Raw genomic sequence first — 25581 nt, 5'->3', positions numbered from 1 at the left:
TCTGCTAGCTGGAAGCTGGCAGAGCAGTCCTAGCTAGAAGCTGGTCAAATGAAGAAGGAAGTCAAAAAGAGGGAGAGTGCTGCATGACTCGTCATTTTGTTACCTGGACAGGTGAGGTCACACCCACCTCTAGTCACATGCAAAGGAAGGACGCTCCAGCCGAGGAGGAACAGGAAGTTTTGACTAGCTGGACCAAACATTCCCCCACATATCCTCTCTAGCATTACAAGGAATCATAGAATCATAGAGTTGGAAGAGACCACAAGGGCCATCCAGTCCAACCCCCTGCCAAGCAGGAAACACCATCAAAGCATTCTTGACATATGGCTGTCAAGACTCTGCTTAAAGACCTCCAAAGAAGGAGACTCCACCACACTCCTTGGCAGCAAATTCCACTGCCGAACAGCTCTTACTGTCAGGAACTTCTTCCTAATGTTGAGGTGGAATCTTCTTTCTTGAAGTTTGAATCCATTGCTCCGTGTCTGCTTCTCTGGAGCAGCAGAAAACAATCTTTCTTCCCTCCTCCATATGACATCCTTTCATATATTTGAACATGGCTATCATATCACCCCTTAACCTTCTCTTCTCCAGGCTAAACATACCCAGCTCCCTAAGCCGTTCCTCATAAGGCATCGTTTCCAGGCCTGTGACCATTTTGGTGGCCCTCTTCTGGACACGTTCCAGCTTGTCAATATCCTTCTTGAACTGTGGTGCCCAGAACTGGACACAGTATTCCAGGTGAGGTCTGACCAGAGCAGAATACAGTGGTATTATTACTTCCCTAGATCTAGACGCTATACTCCTATTGATGCAGCCCAGAATTGCATTGGCTTTTTTAGCTGCTGCATCACACTGCTGACTCATGTCAAGTCTGTGGTCTACCAAGACTCCTAGATCCTTTTCACATGTACTGCTCTCAAGCCAGGTGTCACCCATCCTGTATTTGTGCCTTTCATTTTTTTTGCCCAAGTGTAGTACCTTACATTTCTCCTTGTTAAAATTCATCTTGTTTGCTTTGGCCCAGTTGTCTAATCTGTTAAGGTCATTTTGAAGTCTGATCCTGTCCTCTGGGGTATTAGCCACCGCTCCCAATTTGGTGTCGTCTGCAAACTTGCTCAGGATGCCCTCAAGCCCATCATCCAAGTCATTGATAAAGATGTTGAATAAGACTGGGCCCAAGACAGAACCCTGTGGCACCCCACTAGTCACTACTCTCCAGGATGAGGAGGAGCCATTGATGAGAACCCTTTGGGTTCGGTCAGTCAGCCAGTTACAAATCCACTGAATGGTAGCATTGTCTAGCCCGCATTTTACCAGCTTCTTTACAAGAATATCATGGGGCACCTTGTCAAAGGCCTTGCTGAAATCAAGATAGGCTACATCCACAGCGTTCCCTTCATCTACCAGGCTTGTAATTCTGTCAAAAAATGAGATCAGATTAGTCTGACATGACTTATTTTTCAGAAACCCATGCTGACTTTTAGTGCTCACAGAGTTTCTTTCTAGGTGCTCACAGACTGTTTGCTTAATGATCTGCTCTAGAATCTTTCCTGGTATTGATGTCAGGCTGAATGTTGTACTTGACTGCCTCTCATGGATCACATCCCACAATAAGTTCCTGTTCCACCTGGTCTGGAGCATCCTCCCCCTGCATGTGACCAGGTAGGTGGGTGTGAACCTTGCAGACCCAACGAAAGGTTCAGTCAAGCAGCCATCTTTTTCATCTTCTATTTTTCTTCTCTTGGACTGCCCTGCTGGCACTCAGCCAGCAGCACACGGGCTGAATCCCCATATGGGATGAATCCAAACCTTTCTCTGTAACAGTAACTACAAGCCAAAGCCTGCCTTCAGGGATCATCCTGTGAACTGAATGTAAGGAAACTTCTTGTAACTTTTAAGGAAAGACTGCTGTGTCTTTATTCTTTTGAGAGGGATCAAAGGGGACTTACCAGGAATAAATCCAATCTGGGCAAGCTAGACTGGATCACTTAACGAAAGAGATTCACACGAATCCGCAAATGAGCTTCCTGCTTTCTAAGGGGAATGTGTTCTGCTACTTGACTCACTAGCGAGAGTGAGGAAGGGTCATAGTTAATCTAGATACCCTCTCCTACTATTCATAACATTCTCATATGGCAGACAGAGACGACGAGAGGAACCAGGATCCCACAGAGGGGAGGAAGGAGCAGATATGGTACAATGTTTAACTTCTGCGATTGAAACCTCAAAAGGGAAATGATTTAATGTTTCCTATTTGTAGCAGCTGTGGCCTTTCACCCCTTTCTATGCATTTGATCGTTTCCCCTCCCCCCATTAATATGCAAATTTTATTGATATCGATGCTGCATTTTATGTTGTGTTTTATGCTGTTTTTAAGTCACATTCTAATCAATGTTTTATATTTGCTGTTAGCTGCCCCTGAGCCCGGTTTTTAAACCGGGAAGGGTGGGGTATAAATAAAAAATAATTATTATTATTATAAAGAATATATTTTCTATAATTTAAAAAAGGTGAAAATAAGGAGAGCTGCCCATGCCGACAGGCCTTTGATGTTGTTAACATCCCCCAAGACCTTCAGGTTCAGCTTATATTGTTCCAGTTTGTAGGGACAGTATGGATGGCACCTGGGGGCCCCTTCCTAGCCTGTGATCCTGCAGGTGGATGGAATCTGTTAAGAGGAAACCTCCTGAACTAGTCTAAGAAAAATGGAAATGACTTAATGGATCACTTTTGTGGTGGCTGTTGCCTTTCATCCCATTTGATGGTAAACCCAATCAGATGGGCAGGGTACAAATAAATAAATAATAATAAAATAATAATAAAATAATAAATTATTATTATTATTATTTGATGTATCTGGTCCATGTGCGCTGGTCCATGGGGTCACAAAGAGTCAGACACAACTAAATGACTAAACAACATCTGATTCATGCAGTGATCCATCCAAGGCCTGGTTATGGGAGAAGAAAGACCTTCTTGAGGTGCTGATGCTGTGAGCCCCCCCCCCATTAGAGGCTCAGGTGGTATATATGGGCAAATGAACTATATAAACCCAGAGACACCCCAGTCTCCTCTGAGCCTCAAAAGGAAACACGAATGTTGCATTCACTGCTTGGGACCCCTGGAAAGTCACACCACCCAGAGATTTTTTTGGGGGGGGGGACAGGCAACATTTCCTGCTCTCCCCACCCCCTTTCATCTGCATTTTTATCCGTAAGCCGTCCCAAATCCCCGTCCGGGTAAAAGGCGGGATATAACTGAACATATGCCTGTTGTCTTTGTCCATGGAGTCTTTGTCCATGGAGATCATGGCCACTGGTCCCATCACCTCCTGGCAAATAGAAGGGGAAGAAATGGAGGCAGTGAGAGATTTTACATTCTTGGGCTCCTTGATCACTGCAGATGGTGACAGCAGTCATGAAATTAAAAGACGCCTGCTTCTTGGGAGAAAAGCAATGACAAACCTAGACAGCATCTTAAAAAGCAGAGACATCACCTTGCCGACAAAGGTCCGTATAGTTAAAGCTATGGTTTTCCCAGTAGTGATGTATGGAAGTGAGAGCTGGACCATCAAGAAGGCTGATCGCCGAAGAACGGATGCTTTTGAATTCTGGTGCTGGAGGAGACTCTTGAGAGTCCCATGGACTGCAAGAAGATCAAACCTATCCATTCTGAAGGAAATCAGCCCTGAGTGCTCCCTGGAAGGACAGATCGTGAAGCTGAGGCTCCAATACTTTGGCCACCTCATGAGAAGAGAAGAATCCTTGGAAAAGACCCTGATGTTGGGAAAGATTGAGGGCACTAGGAGAAGGGGACGACAGAGGACAAGATGGTGGGACAGTGTTCTCGAAGCTACCAACATGAGTTTGACCAAACTGCGGGAGGCAGTGCAAGACAGGAGTGCCTGGCGTGCTATGGTCCATGGGGTCACGAAGAGTCGGACACGACTAAACAACAGCAAACAACAACAACTGGTCTGCCTTAAGAGGCTGTTTTGCAGCAGTTGCTCAAGAAGCAGCAGAGACAGGCTCCCCCCCCCCAAATAAGATCCCTTACCTTGTTAAACGTCTTTGGCCACTGAATGGCTTTTGGGTTAATGGTGAATTTCATGCCCATGGACGCCTCTCTCCTCACCCTCCCAATTTTCACTGGATAACCAGACTTATTGGGATATCTGCTATGGTCCATGGGGTCACGAAGGGTCGGACACGACTGAACGACTAAACAACAACAACTGAACATAAAACAACAATTATAGCACCACTAGAAAGAAAACACAAACATTTGGAAAGTTAAAAGGGCAATAAAAAAGACGCGTTGTTTTGTTTATTTCCACCCCGCCTTTTCCCCACGCAGCTTACGGATAAAAAGGAGAACCGGCCAAAAAAAATAATTAAAATATGGGCGGGGTTTGTGGAAAAGATCAGGACTGTCTCCTCTATTGCAGGGGGCTAGACCAGGCAGGGATCCCTCCCGCAGGTTCCCTTCCAACCACGCTGGGCTACGATTCCGCGACCGAAAAGCAATTCCGCGCCGTCGGAAGCCGACAGAACTGCTAGCGCGCGGAAGACCGAAGCCAAGTCCCGACCCGCCGCTCTCCTGCGTCCGGAGCATCCCGCGCGTGGACTTGAACGGGTCTTTGGGGGGGGTCCTTTTTTGGGCCCTCCCTCCCTGTGCTCGCCTGGGCGTACAGATTTCATAAGTACAGTAAATACAAAGAAACAAATGAACCTTTATTCCGTCTCTTCTGCTCAGCGCAGGGCCCAGCAGGCGGCCCCCAGGAGCCACGCGAGGGCCGGGCGCTGCTGCCCGGGGGGGTCGGCTCTGGCGGCGAGGGCTTCCTCCACTCCGGCCCACATGTCGATCTCCGGCTTGGTCGCGTGCACCGCCGCCGCCACGGCTGGGGGGGCCACGGCGTGGGGGGAGGCGGCGTGGGTCTCCGGGGTCTGCGGCACGTGGAAAGGGTGGCTCTCGTGGGCCGAGGTCGTCTCCAGCCACGCGTGGAAGTTGGCCACCCTGGTGTAGACGCCGGGGCTGTGGCGGGCCGCGCAGCTGCGCCCCCAGCTGACCACCCCCACCGCATACCAGCGCTGGTGGCGTCCCCCGTGGCCCGGGGGGCGGCACATGAGGGGTCCCCCGCTGTCTCCCTGGAAAGGCGGGAGGAGGGGAGTTGGAGTCCGGAGCGTCTCCCAGCCCCAGCCCAGCCTTCCCCGGCCTCCCAGCTCTTCTGCGCCCCACCCGGAGCGCCCTGGGCCCCCTTCGACGCCCAGAAGGGAGTCGGGAAGGACGAGCGGGGGGGGGTCTCCCACCTGGCAGGCGTCGCGACCGCCCTCCTCATAACCGGCGCAGATCATGTTTTTGGTGAGGGAGCGCAGCCAGCGGAGGCACAGCACCCAGTCGACCATCCCCACCTGCACGTCCAGCAAACTGTAGGATCCCTGACTGCTTCCTGGGCAGAGAGAGGAGAGAGGAGAGAGGGAGACAAGCCCCACGGGCTGGCTGGCTGGGGGCGGGTAGGGGGCGCAAGCCCCAAGACCCATTGTCCCATGGAAACACTCCCCGGAGCACCCAGGAGGGGCCCAAAGGATCAGCTCCACCAGCAGGTCCCTTCCGTTCCGCTGCCTCTTCCCCGCAGAGGTAGACTGCGCCTGAACGCGGGGCTCCTCCTGCGCGCTGCCTCTTCTCCATGCATTTGCCCCGTCCCATTTTACAGCCCTGGAGGCCACATCTTGAGGCAGAGGGGGCTTTGGGGGGGACGCTGCATCCTGCCTGTAGGACGTGGGGTTCTTTCCTCCCCCGCCCCCACCCCACCCCACACCGCTGCGCCAACTACGCAGGCAAGGTTCGAGTCTGGCATTCGTAACCACCTTCCCATTTTACAGGTGGAAGAACTGAGGAAGGGAGGAAGAGCGGGGTGGCAACTGCCCAGGGCCAAACCCTGAGTCAGCATGGGGCGTGTCCCCTCCCCGATCTTTGTTGCCCAACCAGGTAAATCCCCTCTGGTCAAACAGGGGTCCACATCATAGCCGCCAAGTTTTCATTTTTCTCGCGAGGAAGCCTATTCAGCATAAGGGAAAATCCCTGTAAAAAAGGGATAACTTGGCAGCTATGGTCCACATGCGCAAGGGGGTGGGGTGCCAACTCCCTGGGTCCCCGGGTCCCCAAGCACCCACAAAATTCCCCAGGAAGGGTCCGGGCACCCACAGCTTTCGGTGCCAGGGTTATGCACGACCCCGGGGCGCTCACGGTCGCGAGCCCAAGTTGCCACTCCTGGTCCGGCTCGGCTCTCCCAGCCGCGGGCAGAGGGGGGGGGTCTCTTTTGGGAGGGACAGGGGATTTTGTCAGGGGAAAGGAAGCGCGGAAAACGCAGCGGCGCCTTCCTTCCTGGGCTGCTCACCGGCTTTCGTGAGCCCCCACCCGGCCACGGTGCAGCTCTCCCACATGTTGTCGTCGGGAACGACGCTGTGGTCGGGGAGGCAGAGGGGGCTGTGGTAGAAGCTGTAGGGGATGGGCTTGTCCAGCAGCAGGAGCGCCAGGTCGTTGTCGTAGGTGCGGGTGCTGTACTCGGGGTGCAGGTGGATCTTGCGCACCCAGCGGGTGACGTTGTGCTTCCCCAGAAGGTTGCTCCCCGCCGCCACCCTGACCTTGTCGCTGAAGGAGAGAGGGAGGGAGGACGGATTCTGGGCTCAACGGGCGTTGAACCCGTGTCCACATGCCGGTTCACACACACACATACTTCGTAGCACCCGGCTGCACCCAGAGCCAGCCTTCCCTTTGGCTCAGGGCGTGGCTTGGCGGGCAGGAGAGAGCACACTCCTTGGAGGGCACACAGCCTGAAGGTCCACCCCTCCAGCAGCTGGTCCTCTGCCCTCCTGCCCCTCCTTCCTCACCTTCTCTCTGCGAAGCAGTGGGCGGCGGAGAGGACCCACCAGGGGTGCACGATGGATCCCCCGCAGAAGTGGTAGGTGCTGGTCTGTATGCTGACCACCCAGGGCCACTTCCCAGGCAGGGACTTGGAGCCCCCCACAATGCGCGCGCCGGCCACGGGGGAGGCGTGGGGCCCGTCAAACTCTGGCCGGAAGCCGCAGCCTGGAGAAGAGGGGCAGGTGGAGGCAAATGCATGTCAGAAGGGCCAAGGGGGGCCCCGCCATACTGCAACATCCTGTCCTAACAGTGGCCAAATGCCCTAGGGAGACTGTCCCTGGCCATGGAGGCTCCATAAGGACATAAAAAGAGTCTGGGTGCAGGATCAGGCCATTGCAGGCCCACTGGATGCCCTTTATGGGAAACCCAGAAGCAGCGCACTCTTGCGTTGTCCTTCCCGGCCATACCTCTGATGTTCAGAGGTAGACTACCCCCAGCCATGGAGGTTTTGCTGGCACAAGAGCCCTTCATAATAAAAGCCCTGCTGGATCAGGCCTGTCACCCACCCAGTCCTGCGTCCTCTTCACAGTGGCCAGACAGATGCCCCAAAGGGAACCCTGCAGGCAGGATCCGAGCACAAGAGCCGCTCTCTCCCCTCCTGGGGTTTCCAGCCTGGGCCTTGTGTCTGGTCGCCAGGAAGAGGCCCCAAACCAGCTCAGCCTTGCCACCCTCCCCGCTCCAAGAGGTGATGATGTCACATCATTCCTGTGATGTCACAGGAAACAGAGCAGCCGGGGGGGAGGGGTGCTTGGAAGATTGGCTGCCAGAAGGTAAGGGGTTTATTTGAGTCTGCCAAGGGCCTCTGAGGGAAGGAGCCAGAGCGCCTCCAGCTCGGCCTTCAACCCATGGCAGCGCCCCACTCCCCTTTCCTTGCACCCAGTACCTTGTCCCCAAATGACCAGTCCCTGAAGCATCAACAGCAAGCCACACGCCAACAGATGGTCCATAAGTTCTTCCCAGAAGTCACTGGCTTCCCATCTTGAGTGTGGGAGGGGGTCTCAGGCTGCGCCCTGTGATGTCATAGAAGGCCAGCTCATGATGTCACAGGTGCAGAACCGAGGCCCCTCCTCCTGGTCCTTAGCTCCGCCTCCCCCAGCCTGGCGCTTGACTGGAGCACACATGGCTCTCTTGGAACTGCCATCATTCTGTGAGGCGCTGAGGTCACTGGGAAAGAAGGGAGAGCTGGGTTCAAATCCCACAAGCTCAGTTTCCTCAGCTGCAAGAAGAAGAGTGTGAACATGCCTGATAGGGCCAATCGCTGCTGCTCTTGTTCAGTTTAACCCCCTCCCTGCCAATGAATCATAGAATCATAAAGTGGGAAGAGACCACAAGGGCCATCCAGTCCAACCCCCTGCCAAGCAGGAAACACCATCAAAGCATTCCTGACAGATGGCTGTCAATCCTCCGCTTAAAGACCTCCAAAGAAGGAGACTCCACCACACTCCTTGGCAGCAAGTTCCACTGTCAAACATCTCTTACTGTCAGGAAGTTCTTCCTAATGTTTAGGTGGAATCTTCTTTCTTGTAGTTTGTTGTCCGGGTATATGTGGCAGCAAAGTTGGCATCTGGGTTTATTGCAGGCTCTGGTACCAGTGTCCATGTTAAGTCTGGTGGTTGTATTATTGTGGGTGAGGAGTTGTTTAAGATTGGGTGGCTGTCTGTAGGCAATGAAAGGTCTTCCTCCCAGAGCTTGAGAAAGGGAGCTGTCATTGTCCAGCAGAGGCTGTAGATCTCTGATGATGCGTTGTACTGTTTTAACTTGGGAGCTGTATGTGATGACTAGTGGTGTTCTGTTATTTTCTTTTTTGGGTCTGTCTTGCAGCAGGTTCTCTCTAGGTATCAGTCTGGCTCTGTTGATCTGTTGTTTAACTTCATCAGGTAGATATTTTAGCCTGTAGCCAACAGAAGGAATGATGCGCTCACCACAATATATTGAGGTTCTACAAAAGAGAGTTATGCCAAAGCTGGAAAAGAAGTATCCTGGCAGAACTGGGATATTGCAGCAGGACCTAGCCCCCTGACACACACCAAAAGTGGTGAAATAAAAAAAATTCCTTCAGTAGCACCTTAAAGACCAACTAAGTTTTTATTTTGGTATGAGCTTTCGTGTGCATGCACACTTCTTCAGAGGACTTCTGAAGAAGTGTGCATGCACACGAAAGCTCATACCAAAATAAAAACTTAGTTGGTCTTTAAGGTGCTACTGAAGGATTTTTTTTTATTTTACTTCGACCCAGACCAACACGGCTACCTACCTGTAACCAAAAGTGGTGAAGAAATTTATGACAGAGTAGCCAATACAGGTACTTGATTGGCCAGGGAATTCCCCGGATGTAAATCTCAGAAAGGCACCAACAATAGATGACATTGTGTTTTAGGGGTTTATCGTAACATCAGGATGAGATCATCAAAGAAAAGATTGTAAAAGAACTGGGAAATTGGCTAGGACTACAAGAGGACGACATTGCACTGGGCATTGATACAGTATTTAGGGTTAAATCAATGAGAGCCAAGGCCAACAAATGGCCAGGAGATTGCCTGGTATTCTTCAATTCCAGACTACTTAAGGATAAGATTCTGCAAAACAAAAGTAACAATTGAGAATAGAAGAAAAGAACATCATTATCCTCAAGGAAATACCAGTATGATTGTTGTTAAAGAAAAGAAATAATTCTAAAGTCCTAGCAAATGCCTAGGGAAACAACTCCATAGCATATAGATGGGAATTCCCTGAGGGGCTATCATTCCCATATAAAGAAAGAAGAAAGAGGATTAGAGGAGCTGGATAAGTTTTGGAGGAAGTACAGGAAGGAGTTGGGAAGGAAACTAGGGGAGGAAAATGAAGAAATGAGTGGGGAATAGGAAGGAATAGTAGGCGGAAATATTTAAAGATGAAAAAGGTAGAATAGGAGTCCAAGTAAAGAATGAAAAGGGGGGGGAATATAATAGGAATTTATGCACCAAATGAAAGAAAATCAGAATATTATAAATCACTGGAGGAAAGACTGCTAGACTATAGCAATGAAAAGATAATATTACTGGGTGATATTAATGGTGTAACCTCACTAGAACTAGACAGAACAGCAAGAGAGAGAGAATCCTAAAATGGAAAACTGTCAACGACTTTCTTCCAATTCGTGGAAAATTTCAACTTACAGGACGTTTAGAGAATTAAGCAACCAAATGAGAGAGAATTTACACACAATTCGGAGGCTCAACAATCAGCAAGAATAATAGATGCAATATGGCTGTCCTATAAATTAACATTAAAAATTTGAAAATCAGAAATACAACCAAGATTAATCTCGGACCACTATCCAGTCACCCTAGAATTAAGAAATAATAGAAGAACAAGATGGAGGTGGAAAATGAAGGCATATTGAATATCTAGACAGGAGGCCAGATAAAGAAGCTGCTCTGATATTCATAGGTGCCGAAAAGGCGTTTGATAATGTCTCGTGGAAATTTATGGAACGAACAATAGAAACACTGGGCATAGGGGAAATACAGAATACATTTTTAAGACAGAGTTATTTACACGGTGGAATTTATCTTAAGGCTCCCAGCGTTTTCAAATGTACACTATTTTCACCCATATATTCAATAAACATTTCCCACTGTTCTTTGGGTTCTCTTATTCTATATGTTAAATCTGCAAGCTGTATATTTATTCCATCTGTTTCACTTGCCACTCTTCTTTGGTTGGGACCAAATAACCTTTTTGGACACCTGGGAATTTCCACAGGATGGCCCAAATCTTAAGCTTTTGTTCCCAGGTGCTCCTTTGTATTCAGATCAGGCCTCAGCACAATAATGTAGCACTTTGGGATGAAGATGCAGCCCAGGAGCCCAGCACTGGAGGCCAACATAGAGAAGACCTGCACGGCCACCATGTACTTGCCCTTGGTGCTCAGGTAGGTGGGCACAAAAGACACCCAAACACTGCAGAAGACCAGCATGCTGAAGGTGATCAGCTTGGCTTCGTTGAAGGACCCAGGCAGCTTCCTGGCTAGGAAGGCCACCGTGAAGCAGATGGCCGCCAGCAAGCCCAGGTAGCCAAGGGCACCATAAAACATGGCCACAGAGCCTTCGTTGCATTGCAAGATGACCTCGACCACCTCGGAGTGGGACTCTGGGAATGGGGGAGACATCCCCAGCCAGGTAGTGCAGATGACAACCTGGACACTGGAACAGGAGACCACAATGGAGTTGGCCAGACTCTTCCCCAGCCATCTCCTCGCCCTGTTGCCTGGCTTTGTGGCCAGGAAGGCCAGCACCACAACGATGGTCTTTGCCAAGAGAGAAGAAATGGCCACTGAGAAGATGATGCTGAAGGCCGTTTGTCGTAGAAGGCAGGTCGATATTCTTGGCCGGCCGATGAAGAGGAAGGAGGACAAGAAGGAGAGCAGGAGGGAGACGAGGAGGATGTAGGAGAGGTCCCGGTTGTTGGCTTTGACTAGTGGGGTGTCTTTGTATTTAATGAAGATTCCCAACACAATTCCTGCGGTTATGAACAAGAGCAGAGCAATGGAAGCTAAGAAGAACCCCAAAAGTTCTTCATAAGAGAGAAAGGTGGTCATCGTGGGGACACACTGATCTCTCTTCTCGTTTGCATGCTGATCGTCCGGGCATTTGGTGCAATCCTTAGCATCTGAGGAAGAGAAAAGAGAGGGGTTCGTTTTTTAAAAAAATGTTCACACTTGTAGCCTGCCTTTCCATTGCGGAGTTAGAGGTGGGTGTCCCCCCCAAAAAGTTTAATCATCCAAGCACCCTTGTGATCTAGGATGAGGTCAGAGGAAATGACAGCTCCACATCTGTCAACTGCATTGTATCCTTTTTGTCTATTATTATTATTATTAATTGGCTGCATTTGCATAGCCCTCATCACCAAGGAGCTCACCTTGGTGTGTGTAACTAAGTTTGTCATTGCTATGAGCTTTCGTGTGCATGCACACTTCTTCAGATACTTCTTCAGTGTGCATGCACATGAAAGCTCATACCAATGACAAACTTAGCTGGTCTCTAAGGTGCTACTGGAAGGATTTTTTAAAATTTTGTTTACACTACAGCAGACCAACACAGCCACCTACCTGTAACTTGGTGGGTGTGGTTTCCCCTTTTGTTCCCACACCAACCTTATGAGGTCTCCTAGCTTCCTGCAAGTACCAATGTAATTAAAAATAGAGAAGCAAATACAGGATCCACATTCCAAATGTCTTTCTACCCTTCTCAAAGAGTGTATCTGGGGGAGTCCATACCTTATTTCTCTTCCCCCCCCCCCAGGAATGCCCTCTCCCTTGGAGTCACCCACCTTTCTGGGTGGAGATGGTCCCTTCCAGACACGGAACACAAGCATAGCAGCAAGAAGGTTTTCCTGGTATCACCTTCTGGACATATCCAGGTTGACATCTTGCATTACACCTGGAACGAGGGACGGCCTAAGCATACAGGGGAAATGCGCACAGAGGGGGAAATGTTAGGGGTATTGTTGACTATGGAATTCACTCATAGACAAGGGATATCTGGGGATTTCAGTCAGAGCCCCAAAGGGAAAAGGCAGGAAATCATGGCAGGAGTAGGAGCCGCCAGTCATGAAAAGCAGTGATTTATGGACTTCCGGTCTGCCGCCATCAGCCGCCGGCGGGGTCCGTTTCGGTCTCCGAGACACCCGCCGCTACCGGGGAGGGGGAGAGTCGCGCGGGCGCCGTGACCTCCCGGAGAATCCCCAGATTGTGCGTTCTGGTGGCCGATACCCAGCAGCGCTCCAAAAAAAGCCATGGAAACCGCCCGGAGAGCCCCCGTTGGAGCCTCCGAGAGCAGGCTGTGCATGGCGGTTCCTTGGGTCTATTGCTACCCCAGTAGAGGAAAGCTCCGAGCCGGAGACAGAGGAGCGGCAGATACCTTCAAATCAAGATTTGGACTGTGAGTAAGATAATTCAATTTGACTTTAAAAGAAGAATTCGGACCTGGGAGGGGAATAAAAAACAGAGGTCGTTCCCCCCCCTACCCAGAAGGCTGTGCCACAACTAACTTGCCTGCAGCCGATTGAAGAGAAGGGGCGCTGATCCCCCTGAAAATTGAACTTGTATCCCCCCTTAGAAGGCAGAACTAAGGGGGGAATACATATTTTAGACTGCGTTGGCAAATTTGTTATTGTGATAAAGAACCCCCCCCCCCCCGGAAACCGGGGGCAGGAGCCTAAAGCCACGACCAGCTGACAACATAAGGATTTATAAAGAGTAACTGCTGCGATTCTGTGATCTTTTTTTTGGATTATACTTTGGATTATATTTAAGTTGATTGACGTGATAAAGTGGAGAACTGGAAAATTTGGATTAAGAATTTGAATTATAAACGACAAATATGGTTGGAAACAAACAAAGGAACTAGTTTGGACATTACAGCACCATCTCTGGCGGATCAGGTTACAATTCCCACGGGAACATAGAAGGACAAAGAAGGCTGCCAGCCAAAACAACCCGCTTACAAATGGAGGAGGTCGAGCTGCAACATATTTTAGACTTTATTAGAGAAATGACAGAGGAAGTACGTTATGGCAAAGGAAACATTCAGACTTTAAAAGAAGACCAACAACAGATATCCCCAACGGAAACTTTAGAATTGGAAGAAGAAGAAGAAATCATTGAACAACGGACTCTGGGATCTGGTCTGCCCAGTGAGAGAGGGCGACCAGATCCCAGAAAGAAACAAAGAAGCTGAGGAGGGAGGAAAGAGTCTGGCCATTGCCCCCCCAGTGAGAGTGAGGGGACGCAGACCAGACAGAAGATTGGAAACAGGGGACACTGGAAATAAAGATGAGGGTGGGAGGCTGGTGGAAGAATTAAAACAACGGAAGGGGAAGAAGGAGGAATGGGGTGGTTTAGAATGGCTAAGAGTGGGTGTGGGGTAAAGAAGGAATATAAGGTAGATGAATGGATGGATCAAAAGGCTTGAAATTGGACAGTATGAAGACGGTGGCCGGGGAAAAGGGGAAACTGCTACCTGGGGAGGGAGGGGGTGGGATTTGAGGTTTAGCTAAAAGAGTGGATAGAATCTGAATCAGGAAAAGGTATATCTTTTTAGAGGGAAATTATAGGCTAAAGGAAATCATTAGAAATAGTTAAAAGCAATGTAGTTTAAAATTTAATAGAAACTGTTGTGTGGGGTAAAAAAAGAAGTTGTGAAATTTGATATGGAATTGATCCGGGAGGGGAGGGACGGGGAAGTCGGGGACAAGATATTGTTAGAGATATTACTTTTCTTTTTTCTCTTTTTTCCTTTTTGTGCCTTTTCTTTTGTTTTTCTTAATTTTTCTTTTCTACTTTTTAAGCTTTTGTATTTTTGTGCGGTATTTTTTATTGTAAAAAACTTCAATAAATATTTTTTTTAAAAAAAGCAGTGATTTATTTCCCTCAATTAGTTCTGAGTGAGGGCAGGATGCTATCCATCCGTCTCCTCAATCCGCATGTGCAGGAAAGACGCTGCCAGGATGGGAAATGTGAGAAATCCCAGCTGCCATTTCTAGCCAGCAAGAACCACCATCTGCCTGCCTGGTGAATCCCTTACCAACATCATCATCATCATCATCATCATCCATTATTTGTACCCTGCACCCACATGACACGTTCTCTGACTGAAAAGAGAAGGAGAGCCCACCACCTCCGGAGGGAATGCGTTCCACTCTTGAACAGCTCTTGCCGTCAGCACAATTGGCAATGGGGCTCTGAAGTGTGGTTTTGCCAAATCTATGATTTAGGCAAACTCCCACATAAATACCAGCAGGGTGCTATCTTCTGGGTGGGACATTTGGGGTGTTAGAGAAAACAGGCTACTGGGGGAGAGAGCTGCTGGCTTTAGTCCCAAAGGGAACTGAGAGGCATCTATACTGGGAAATTTGGGGTGTCTTGTCTCAGGATTCCAGGGCTCCATTCACAATCTTGAGCATCCCAGATCCCCCCCCTCTTCCCGTCTCAGCGGCTGTGGCAAGAAGCAGTGGTGGTCGAAGCTGTTTCTGGTCTGCCTTATGAGGCTGTTTTGCAGCAGTTGCTCAAGAAGCAGCAGAGACAGGCTCCCCCCCCCCCCAAATAAGATCCCTTACCTTGTTAAACTTCTTTGGCCACTGAATGGCTTTGGGGTTAATGGTGAATTTCATGCCCATGGACGCCTCTCTCCTCACACTCCCAATTTTCACTAGATAACCAGAGTTATTGGGATGTCTGAGCCAATTCACAATATCAAAGTCTGGAGGCAGCCTCCAGTTCTCATCCAAGCACATTGGGCCCCTGGAAGTATTCAAACACCGGAGTTCTCTTAAGAATGAGTGAAGCTGGAATGACAGGGGAAATACCAGCGTTCATGAATCCTTGAAATCATATAATTGTTGAGGATCTCAGTCCTACTCACTTTGAGCTCCGATGAATTGGGACCGGGTTGTGTATCTCATGTGGACAGAAAGCCCTACTCCAAAACTTGGCAAATTAATTGGCAAATTACTGGTATATCATTTGCATTTGGAATAACAAGGAGCTGTTCAGAATAAGTGGAATACAAAAGACAATAAGAATCTTTTTTTAAAAACCCCCCACAAAGACCAGAGATATCAAAAATGTCTAACAGAGACAGTCCTACCTATTGTTCCTCAGGAATGTGCCTGTTATTGGTTTGTGTGTTTGGTTGTTTGGTTGTGTTGTGTATTTTGTGTTGTGCTGCTACACTCTCTTGCCTTAAACTGTCCTGTGATATTCGGATGTAGGGTGGAATACAAATTTTAACAGCAGCAACCATTTCACCCAAGTCCATCAGCATATGCGTGGGTCATGCAGGTTGGCCAAAGACCTTCTCCGCCTTCTGCAAACATCTGAAGGGAAGGGGCCTTTCTCACACGCCGGATCCTACATGAAGAATGAGGGTCGTTGTTCTTTGTGTCACTACTAAATTGTATCCCACAGTTAGGGCAATGGATGACAGTTTGCAACAAGGGGAAAGAAAGAAATACCTGCCAGGGCCGTAGCCTCCCACCGTCCCATTTGCCTCTTTTCCCCACCATCAGCATCCGCTGGGATCTAGACGAAAGTGCAGCATCTAAAGCGTGAGCCACGGCTTGGATAGTGAGGTAAGTGCTGTAGCCGTCATGAGAAAGGAGTTTTTCCACCTCCGTTGGGGGCACAGCTTCCAGTTCGTTCTTCTCCCTCCATCTCAACCGGGGTTTCACAGAGAACACGTGCTTCGAATAGGAAACCCGAAATGATTTCCTCCTCAAATCGAAAAGAAGGTCGGAAAAAGGTTGGTAATTTGGGTCATCATAATGATGTTTGGTGTTGCTTATTCTAGTATTCATTGCAAAGGAGAGAGAACCATTGAATGCCGAAGGAAAAGCATCCATTGCAATTTTTAGTTGGTGAAAAGCTGTGGTGACCCAGACTTTTGCCCCCATTTCCTCATCATACACCCATCTGATCCAATTTAGTCTATATTCTGCATGTACATAGAGAAGAACTACCCCAACTTGTCTCCAGAGTGGGAAATTTTCTTTTGGGGTTTTCTGACTGTACCAATCATTATCTGGAAATGTTTGTGATACGGCAATGCAAATCCCTCTGCTGAGCAAGAGAGGTGTCAAGGCTCTCAGGAAACTTTCTCCACTTTCACTGTCTGGATAAAAGAGCCCAATCCAGTACCATCCAAAATACAGGAGCAACTCGACAATCCCCTGGTATTGTGTTTCCTCTTTGGGGAATATCTGGTAGACAAAAGGGAACTGGGTTTTATCTTCAGGAATCTGGGCAGTTAAACCATAATTGATCTAGTGAGGAAAGGAAAAGGTCAATGTTTTGCTTTGCTGTCAGGACAGGAAAGAAATATTGAGCAATTTGAAATGATTAATATCTAAGAAAACTTGTTCTGCCCGGGGCTGAAGGGAGCTTTAGTCTGAATCATCTGGAGGGTGCCAATTTGGGGATGGCTTCTTGGTGAAAAATGAGTGCTTGATCCCTAACTCAGGATCCTTTTCTTTTTTTCATCCCTCCTTTATTATCTGTTATGTACTGAGCTGAATCCTAGAACAATAGGATTCAGAATCAGCAGTCTGATTGGTCCGCAGGAGCTACCCAATCCAACTCCAGGTGGAAGTGAATCCGCAACCTGATTGGCCTGCAGGGGCAGCCAATCAGGTGGCTGGCAGAAGTGAATCTGCAACCTGATTGGCCTGCAGGAGCAGCCAATCAGGCTGCAGGCAGAAGTCAATCCACAACCTGATTGGCCCACAGGTGTAGCCCTGAAGTAGCCAATCACGCAAGGCCCATTGTGTAAATAATGTATATAAGCAGATGGTTTGGGGGAAAGAGCCATTCTTCTCCTCTTCTTCTCCTGGATGACTATGAGCTGAATAAAGAGCATGAAATTCACTCTCGACTCCAAGTATATTTCATTATCCTAACATGAATGTGGAATGTTCCAGAGCTGAAACCCTCTGTCCCTCCACCCCCTACATACCTGTGGGATTTTGTAGATGTCTGACATGGTGGAAATCACTTTAGAGATGTCTCTTCTAGCCTTTTCAAGAACTGCCAGCAGGTGACTCTGTTCTCCACAGCTGTAATTCGGAATATTCCTTCCATTGCCTCCAAGCAGCTCTAGCATTCCATCTGAAGTCAGCCTTGCATCCATATGGTTCTCATAGAGGTCGTAGCCCAGGGTGATGTTGGGCAAGAGCCTGGGATCCTGGTTGATCTCTTGGATAGTGAACAGGAAGGACAAGGCGTAGTGGTAGTATTCGAACGCGTAACTGCAATAAATGAATCCATTAAAAAGAATGAAATCCAATAAAGATTGGGATGTCCATGCCTGATTAGAAGAGTTTAGCTGCACACACAGGCTTCACAGAATGAAACTGAGTAAAGCTTGTATCCAGAGTAGCTGAGGTGCCCCAGTCAGATGGGTGGGATAAATTTGTTGTTGTTGTTGTTGTTGTTGTTGTTGTTGTTGTTGTTGTTGTTGTTGTTTTCCCCGCCCGCTAAGGTTGTGAGATTCTGTGAAGTTTGCTTTTGCTGAAGGTGTCTTGGATGCTTCCGAGGGGCTGTTTTTCCTTCTTCAGATGGAAAAAGGGGGAAATCAATTAGGAGGAGAGTTTTGCCTGTTGTGTCGGTGGGGTAGGTAAAGGAAAAGGGACCTCTGACCATGAGGTCCAGTCGTGACTGACTCTGGGGTTTTGGCGCTCATCTCGCATTATTGGCCGAGGGAGCCGGCATACAGCTTCCAGGTCATGTGGCCAGTGGCATGACAAAGCCGCTTCTGGCGAACCAGAGCAGCGCACAGAAACGCCGTTTTCCTTCCCACCTATATATCTACTTGAATTTTGACGTGCTTTCGAACTGCTAGGTTGGCAGGAGCTGGGACCGAGCAACGGGAGCTCACCCTGTAATGGGGATTCAAACCACCGACCTTCTGATCGGCAAGGCCTAGGCTCTGCGGTTTAACCCACAGCGCCACCCGCGTCCCTGTGTAGGTGGGGAGCAATGAACAAAATCCAATCCTCGTGGCGAGCTGGGAATATGTTCTCACTCTCCCAAGTTTGGGATATTCCCTCATTCTTCACCAGAGTTTTTTTTCTTTGAGAAAGATAAGCGGCTCATTTAAATGGAGAAAAGCTAAACTGAGAGAAAACTGTAACCATATAACAGAAGGTCTGAGAGAAACTAAAACAACATCAAGAGGCAAGAAACAAAACAACGCAGTTGGTCCCTCTTCCCTGACCTTCTTAACCGAACACACCTGGAAGGTTACCAGACACCCACGTTCTACCATTCCAATGAGGCCCCGGTGTTTTTCCTACATTGTCAACCTGGGTTAGAAAACTTGTAAAAGGTAAAGGTAAAGGAGCCGCAGCAGTTAAGTCCAGTCATGGACGACGACGACTCTGGGGTTGCTGTGCTCATCTCGCTTTACAGGCCGAGGGAGCTGGCATTTGTCCGCAGACAGTTTTTCCAGGTCATGTGGCCAGCATGATTAAGTCGCTTCTGGCACAACGGAACACCGAAACCAGAGCAGCGCACGGAAATACCGTTTACCTTCCCACCAGAAGGTATCCACTTGCACTTTTTTTGGTGTGCTTTCAAACTGCTAGGTTGGCAGGAGCTGGGACTGAGCAACAGGACCACACCCCACAGCGGAGATTCGAACCACCAACTTGATGATCAGCAAGCCCAAGAGGCTCAGAGGCTTACAGCACAGCGCCACCTGTGTCCCATACATGGAAAACTTGTAGTTAGGGATCAAGCAATTGCTCTTCAGGTGAGGAAGCACCAAACCCATTGTAAGGGGGAGACAGTATAGAGAACCTCCCCCTTGCATCAGAAGTAGCTCCTCCCCAAGCAGTGATGGAAGCGAGGGCTCTGAGGAGGTCAGTCAGGAAGTGGAGAGAGAGTGCCAGGGCTCTGGCAGCATGGGAGAGTCCCGGCTACACAGGAGGGAGGAGGAGAGAGAGGGGGAGAAGGGAGAAAAGGAAAGCATGGAGCGTAGACCCTTTCCTCCGGTTCCGGAATTATGCAGGAGAAAGAAAGGGAGGAGATTCACTGTCCCGAGACTCCTATGTTGGAGAATATCATGGGGGGGGGGGGGGCAATGCCGGATTCTGCATCGGAATGAGCAGACATGTTTTATACACCTGTCTCACTGTAAATAGAGTGCACTAATAAAAACTGCTCAAAGACAAGCATGGGGTGCGTCGTTACTCTGCAGTAGTCGCAAGAACCCCCTGACACCCATCAATATCTATTTTCTTACAAATGAGGCCAAATAATAAAAACAAAACAAAACATTGGCACCCTGGAAATGGCTTGACGTTCAAGTCGTCCTCAGCTCAGGGAATGAGGTAAAGGAGAGGTGGAAACAAATGACATCCATCTGAATAAATCACTTACATTACAGGTAGGTAGCCGTGTTGGTCTGGGTCGAAGTAAAATAAAAAAAAATCCTTCAGTAGCACCTTAAAGACCAACTAAGTTTTTATTTTTGTATGAGCTTTCGTGTGCATGCACACTTCTTCAGATACATTACATTAATTGGCTTCACTTACATTAATTGGCTATTTCCTGGGTTCGTAGAAAAGTTATGAGAAACAAATTCATGAAAATGAGATAAAGTTACAATTGTACCAATGATGAAATCTCCAGGCTTGTGGTAATTGGAAATGGTTGTTTGCTCCCAGATGTCATTCATGAGGCATTTTGCCTTCTGCTTCCCACAGACTCCCCGGGGCAAGATTGGCAGCAGGAGGAGAGAAAGAAGCAGCAGGGATCTCATGGTGCCCCCGTCCCTGGTCCTTCTCACCCACAGAGCTGGCGAAGCAGAAGAACCAGAAGACTCTTGCAAGACCAGAACTGCTGTGCCTCTCCCTGTTCTGGCTTCAGAGTGTGGTGTAGTAGTTAAGAGCGGTGGACTCGTAATCTGGGGAACCGGGTTCGCGTCTCGGCTCCTCCACATGCAGCCGCGGGGTGACCTTGGGGTAGTCACACTTCTCTGAAGTCTCTCAGCCCCACCCACCTCACAGAGTGTTTGTTGTGGGGGAGGAAGGGAAAGGAGAATGTTAGCTGCTTTGAGACTCCTTCGGGTAGTGATAAAGCGGGATATCAAATCCAAACTCTTTGTCTTCTTCATGCCATGACTTCCTCCCTCCTCCACCCTTTGCACAGCTCTGAATCTTGACTCTCTTTGTCCCTGACACAGGAAAAACTCTCTGCGGCAACTCGCCCCCCTCCCCAAGGGGAAAAAAAGACCTGCCAGGAGAGTGCAGCTAATAACTCCATGCTCTTGTTGACTCTCCAGAAGTATCTCTTGAGCTTTTGCACAAATAAATCACTATGATTTTGATAATAACAGGTGAAGAAGTTTCACTTCTGAAACTTTCTGAAGACTTGAATCACTCAAGCGGCAGGTGCAGAGCTGGAGGAAAACATGTTTGCAATGCACACCTCCCAAGTTGGAGGTGAGTAGGGGAGGGGGGAGCTTTTCTCACAAGAACCTAAGGAGAGCCCAGCAGCTGGATCCCGACCAGAGTCCCATCTCATCCAGCACCCTGTCTCTCCCTGTGGGGAATAATCTCTGGGAAGCCCCCAAGCAGGGCAGGAGGGGCCACACTTTCCCCAAGGGGTCAGAGCGGGGTTATGGGGGTCAGTGGCCACCAGCCTAGCTGCCCCATGTTGGGGTCAGTCTGCTAAAGAACCAGTTGCTGTTGTGTTGGAGGGTCGGTGGAGTTTGTGTGAATGTTGTGCATCTTGTAAGTGAAGAGAGAAGGGGTGGGCCTGTCTGTTGAGGGGGTGCAGATGGACAGAACAGCGGGGAGGGGAGGGGAGGGGAGGGGAGGGGGTGGTTGCAGGACACCCTGAGCTCTAAGAGGAGAGAGACTCCAGGGGGGTGAGGGAGTCACTCAGGGTTCAGTTTTCCTGGAATGAGAGACAGTGGCGGAGACGGTGGTCTATTGAAGAGATATGACTTGTTTGTGACTATACAAAACCTGAGCCAATGATGGAGGGGATCACAACACTCACACCCTAGAGGGTCCTGCTATGTTTCCTTACCCACTGTCTTGGATTCTAGCAGAGGAATCAATCCTGTACCAGACTCTCTGCTAAGCTTCCACCCAGCAGCCTCCTATCAGCTCAGCTCTCAGGCATCTTCCCTGGCTCTCGTCCTGGCAATATACCAGCCAGGTGGGGGATGTGATGGAAGGCCCACCTGTGAGGCCAGGATTGTGGCACTTGACCTCTCTGACACACAACCATTACCTAGACATTGTGTTGCCAATGGTGGTCCTTAAATGGCAAGCTACAGCCATGAACTGGCCATTGCCCAGTTAGCAATGGAACACCTAGCCAGGGACAATGAGACACAGGGCAGGGATCTGACAAGACCTGGGGCACAGGTGGTATTTTCATCACTCCTTCCTGTTGAAGGTCGTGGCCCAAGAAGAGAGAAGAAAGTACTTGAGGTAAACCACTGGCTTGCAGGTGTTTTCATCAGAAAGGATTTAGCTTCTTGGACCATGGTCTCTGCTTCCTTGAGGAAGGACTTCTGGTGAAAGATGGCCTGTATCTCACAGTGGTTGGGAAGAATGGGTTTGCTAAAAGTCTTGAGAATCTGATCAGGAGAGCTTTAAACTAGATCTTGAAGGGGAGGGAGAAAACAATATGAATGATAAAAGAGCACCTGGCCCTGGGGATAATAGTTTCATTGATGCACAGGAAACTGAGGGGGTGCTCCAGAAACCTGCTAAAGGGCAGGAAACTACAGGAAGGAAGCAGCTGGAGGGAATGACTCACAGCTTCAGTTGTCTCTACACAAATGCCCAGAGTATGGGAAACAAACAAGATGAACTGGAGCTTTTAGTACAGGATGGCAAATTCAACCTGGTGGGATGAGACTCATGACTGGAATGTAGGAATTGAGAGGTATCACCTGTTCAAAATGAATAGTCCAAACAGGAAGGGAGGAGGAGTAGCATTTTATACCTGTATAAAGAATGTGTACACTTGTGAAGAAATCCATGTAGACTTGGCTGATGCCTTACTAGAGCAGATTACCAAACATTTAAAAAGGAGAGAAATACCAATATCTGCTGGGACTCAAACTCTGCCAAGCGTGTAAAGTCTGACCAATTCCTCCATTGCCTCGCTGACAATTTCATTTCCCAGAAGGTGGAAGAACCAACAAGGGGATCACCAATAGGAAGGAACTGACTTGATGAAGTGGAAGAGTCTCTACAATAAAAATGAATGTGCTACCTAAAATGTTATTCCTATTTCAAATGATTCCAATTATGGGGGGACAGGATGCATTAAAAATTGGCAGAAAGACCTATCTAAATTTATCTGGCAAGGTAAGAAACCCCGAATTAGATGTAAATTATACTAAAGATGTAAAGGAAAGAGGGGGTTTCACTTTGCCGGATTTAAAGCTGTATTACGAGGCATCATGATTGTGCTGGTTAAAAGAGTGGATGATCCTGTAAAACACGAATATATTAGATATAGAAGGATGGCATAACAGATATGGATGGCATGCGTATTTGAGTTATAATAAAGTGCAGCTGAGGCCCCAATACTTTGGCCACCTCATGAGAAGAGAAGACTCCCTGGAAAAGACCCTGATGTTGGGAAAGATGGAGGGCACAAGGAGAAGGGGACAACAGAGGATGAGATGGTTGGACAGTGTTCTCGAAGCTACGAACATGAGTTTGACCAAACTGCGGGAGGCAGTGGAAGACAGGAGTGCCTGGCATGCTCTGGTCCATGGGGTCACTAAGAGTCAGACACGACTAAATGACTAAACAACAACAACAACAAAAGTGAGGGTACACAGAGGATTCTTAAATCATATAATTCAAAAATCGTTATATACGGAATGGGAAAGATATAGAAGTTTGCTGGAACCAAAGGCAACTTGATGGCTGTCACCATTTGAGGCCTTCTCGATAAAGAAAAAAATGGAATCAAATTGGGAAATTTACAAAGAAATCCTGTTTGAAGAACATACCATAATCAGCTTAAATTGGGGGGGGGGGAATGAAGAACTTAGACATTTGACTAAGACATTTGTGTACAGTTTGGCTACAGTACCACCAATTGAATGAAGTGTTCAAATTAGACCAAAAAATGGGTTTCCAAAAGAGGTTTTGAAATTGGAAAAAGATTTAATACAAAATAAAAAGAAAATATTATCCGAAACTTATAGATTATTGCTGGATTGGGAATTAAAAGATGAAGAGATTAAAGATGTGAAGGTAAAATGGGCAAAGGACTTTGGGTATTTGATTCAGATGGAAGACTGAGAAAGATTGTGGCAAAAATATATAAAATTCACGGCCTGTTACACATTAAAAGAACAATTTCTGAAAATGCTCTACAGGTGTTATATGACCACCAGTGAGCTGGCTAAAATATACAAAGGACAATCAAATATTTGCTGGAGGTGTAAGAAGGGGGAAGGAACGCAATATCATATGTGGTGGGGATTTGAAAATAAAATAAAATTGGAACATGGTCTATGAAGAATTAAAAAAATATGTTCAGATATACATTTGAGGAAAAACCAGAAGCCTTCCTCTTGGGTGTCATGACAATTAATAATACAAATGATTAAAAAGGTGTTTATTTATGCAGCAGCAGCAGCAGCAGCAAGAAAATGGAAAGGGGAAAAGGAGGAATGGCAAGTCAAATTGTGTGAGTATCTGGAGTTAGCTAAAATGACAGAGGCAATTCGGAATGATCAAAAACAAAAATAAAAAAGAATGGGAATGCGTAAAGGAATATTTAGAGAAATGCTGTCCTCAATAAAAATCCTCGATAGGTTTAAATTAACTTTTGCAATGTAAAAGAACACATAGAAAGGATGCATGATGTAATAAAGCAGAAATAAGAAAAACAACATAGTGGAGGAAAGAGAGAGAATAAAAGAAGTTGGAATGAGCTGGTGGGAAGATTATTGCACAGTATGTATTTTGAATTATATTGCATATATGGAAAGAAATGGAATATGTATATGATTAAGTAATTGAAAAGTCAATTTAATTTTAATTTTTAATTTTTAAAAAGAATAGATCATATTGATTGCTGAAAAATGAGGCCCGCCAGCTTGGCCCCAGGACCGTGGGAGCCTGGGACCGCGCATGCTGTCTGCGTGGGTGCATCCGACATCAGCACCCCCGCGGCATGTGGACGTCAGGCGCACACACGCCCCTGGCACACACAGCCCCCGCGCAATCATTTGTGGGCACCCAGCGCCTATGTGAAAAATCATACCATGGTCATCCCATTCAAGTGAACCCCAAGAAACCCTGCCCTTAACAGGAGCCACTGCTTTCTCTCTATTTCTTAGGTAGATATAACAGAGATTGAAAAAGAAGAATAGAGGCACATCCTTTCCCTCAAACTTTTGGAATCTAGTAAGCATCAAGGGACGCGGGTGGCGCTGTGGGTTAAACCACAGAGCCTAAGGCTTGCCGATCAGAAGGTCGGCGGTTTGAATCCCCATTACGGGGTGAGCTTCCATTGCTCGGTCCCAGCTCCTGCCCACCTAGCAGTTCGAAAGCATGTCAAAGTAGATAAATAGGTACCGCTCCGGCGGGAAGGTAAATGGCGTTTCCGTGCGCTGCTCTGGTTTGCCAGAAGCGGCTTTGTCATGCTGGCCACATGACCTGGAAGCTGTACGCCGGCTCCCTCGGCCAATAAAGCGAGATGAGCGCCACAACCCCAGAGTCGGTCACGACTGGACCTAATGGTCAGGGGTCCCTTTACCTTTTATGCATCAAGGAGAATACCATCATAGAGATACCATAGTACTATCCAGAGTTTTGGAGAATGTTGTCAGCAATATGATGACGACACAAAGCTCGGCTTCTCCTTTGCATCTGCAGATCTGGCTGCTGTGGATGCCTTGAATCTCTGTCTTCCCTCATTAATGGCCAGGATGAGAGCCACCAAACTGAAGCGCCATCCAGATCAGATGGAGGCACAGTTCCTGGGTGGTTCCCTAGACCGGATGGGTGGGAGCCCTGTCTGCTCTCCACGCGGCGACCATCCCTCCCTCCCTCCCTCCCTCCCTCCCTCCCTCCCTCCCTCCCTCCCTCCCTTGCAACATTTTACTCCTATGAACTGGGATGGTCAGG

General features: G+C 48.2%; 2 protein-coding genes across 2 annotated transcripts; both read right to left on the bottom strand.

Moving 5' to 3' along the window:
• Positions 1–4751: 4751 nt before the first annotated feature.
• LOC148684170 (serine protease 55-like) lies at positions 4752–7365 on the bottom strand. The gene is made up of 5 exons (XM_088654892.1): positions 7332–7365; positions 6891–7089; positions 6398–6651; positions 5310–5449; positions 4752–5147 (listed from the first exon to the last, which is right to left on the bottom strand). Exons 1-5 carry the CDS (start codon positions 7363–7365, stop codon positions 4752–4754), a joined length of 1023 nt encoding a protein of 340 aa, XP_088511018.1.
• Positions 7366–10587: 3222 nt separating this feature from the next.
• LOC148684169 (vomeronasal type-2 receptor 26-like) lies at positions 10588–20222 on the bottom strand. The gene is made up of 6 exons (XM_088654891.1): positions 19996–20222; positions 17415–17706; positions 15919–16725; positions 15022–15249; positions 12235–12361; positions 10588–11574 (listed from the first exon to the last, which is right to left on the bottom strand). The coding sequence occupies exons 1-6, from the start codon at positions 20220–20222 to the stop codon at positions 10682–10684; spliced, it is 2574 nt and encodes an 857-aa protein (XP_088511017.1). The 3' UTR covers positions 10588–10681.
• Between the last annotated feature and the right edge of the window lie 5359 nt (positions 20223–25581).

The sequence above is a fragment of the Zootoca vivipara genome, chromosome 12 (assembly GCF_965207765.1).
Source record: "Zootoca vivipara chromosome 12, rZooViv2.hap1.1, whole genome shotgun sequence".
In the NCBI taxonomy this organism is placed as follows: Eukaryota; Metazoa; Chordata; class Lepidosauria; order Squamata; family Lacertidae; genus Zootoca; species Zootoca vivipara.
The sequence above is the reverse complement of the archived record's forward strand: the minus strand, read 5'-3'. Positions and strand labels throughout refer to the sequence as shown.

Coding starts and splice junctions, on each gene's coding strand:
- LOC148684170 (XM_088654892.1), bottom strand. CDS start 7,365: ATGGCTGGGGGTAGTCTACCTCTGAACATCAGAG. Junction 7,090..7,331: donor TCTACCTCTGAACATCAGAG/GTATGGCCGGGA, acceptor CCTCTTCTCCAG/GCTGCGGCTTCCGGCCAGAG. Junction 5,148..5,309: donor GCGGTCGCGACGCCTGCCAG/GTGGGAGACCCC, acceptor CCGCCTTTCCAG/GGAGACAGCGGGGGACCCCT.
- LOC148684169 (XM_088654891.1), bottom strand. CDS start 20,222: ATGAGATCCCTGCTGCTTCTTTCTCTCCTCCTGCTGCCAATCTTGCCC. Junction 16,726..17,414: donor ACATCTACAAAATCCCACAG/GTATGTAGGGGG, acceptor TTTCCTCACTAG/ATCAATTATGGTTTAACTGC. Junction 12,362..15,021: donor GGCCAAAGAAGTTTAACAAG/GTAAGGGATCTT, acceptor CTGTATGCTTAG/GCCGTCCCTCGTTCCAGGTG.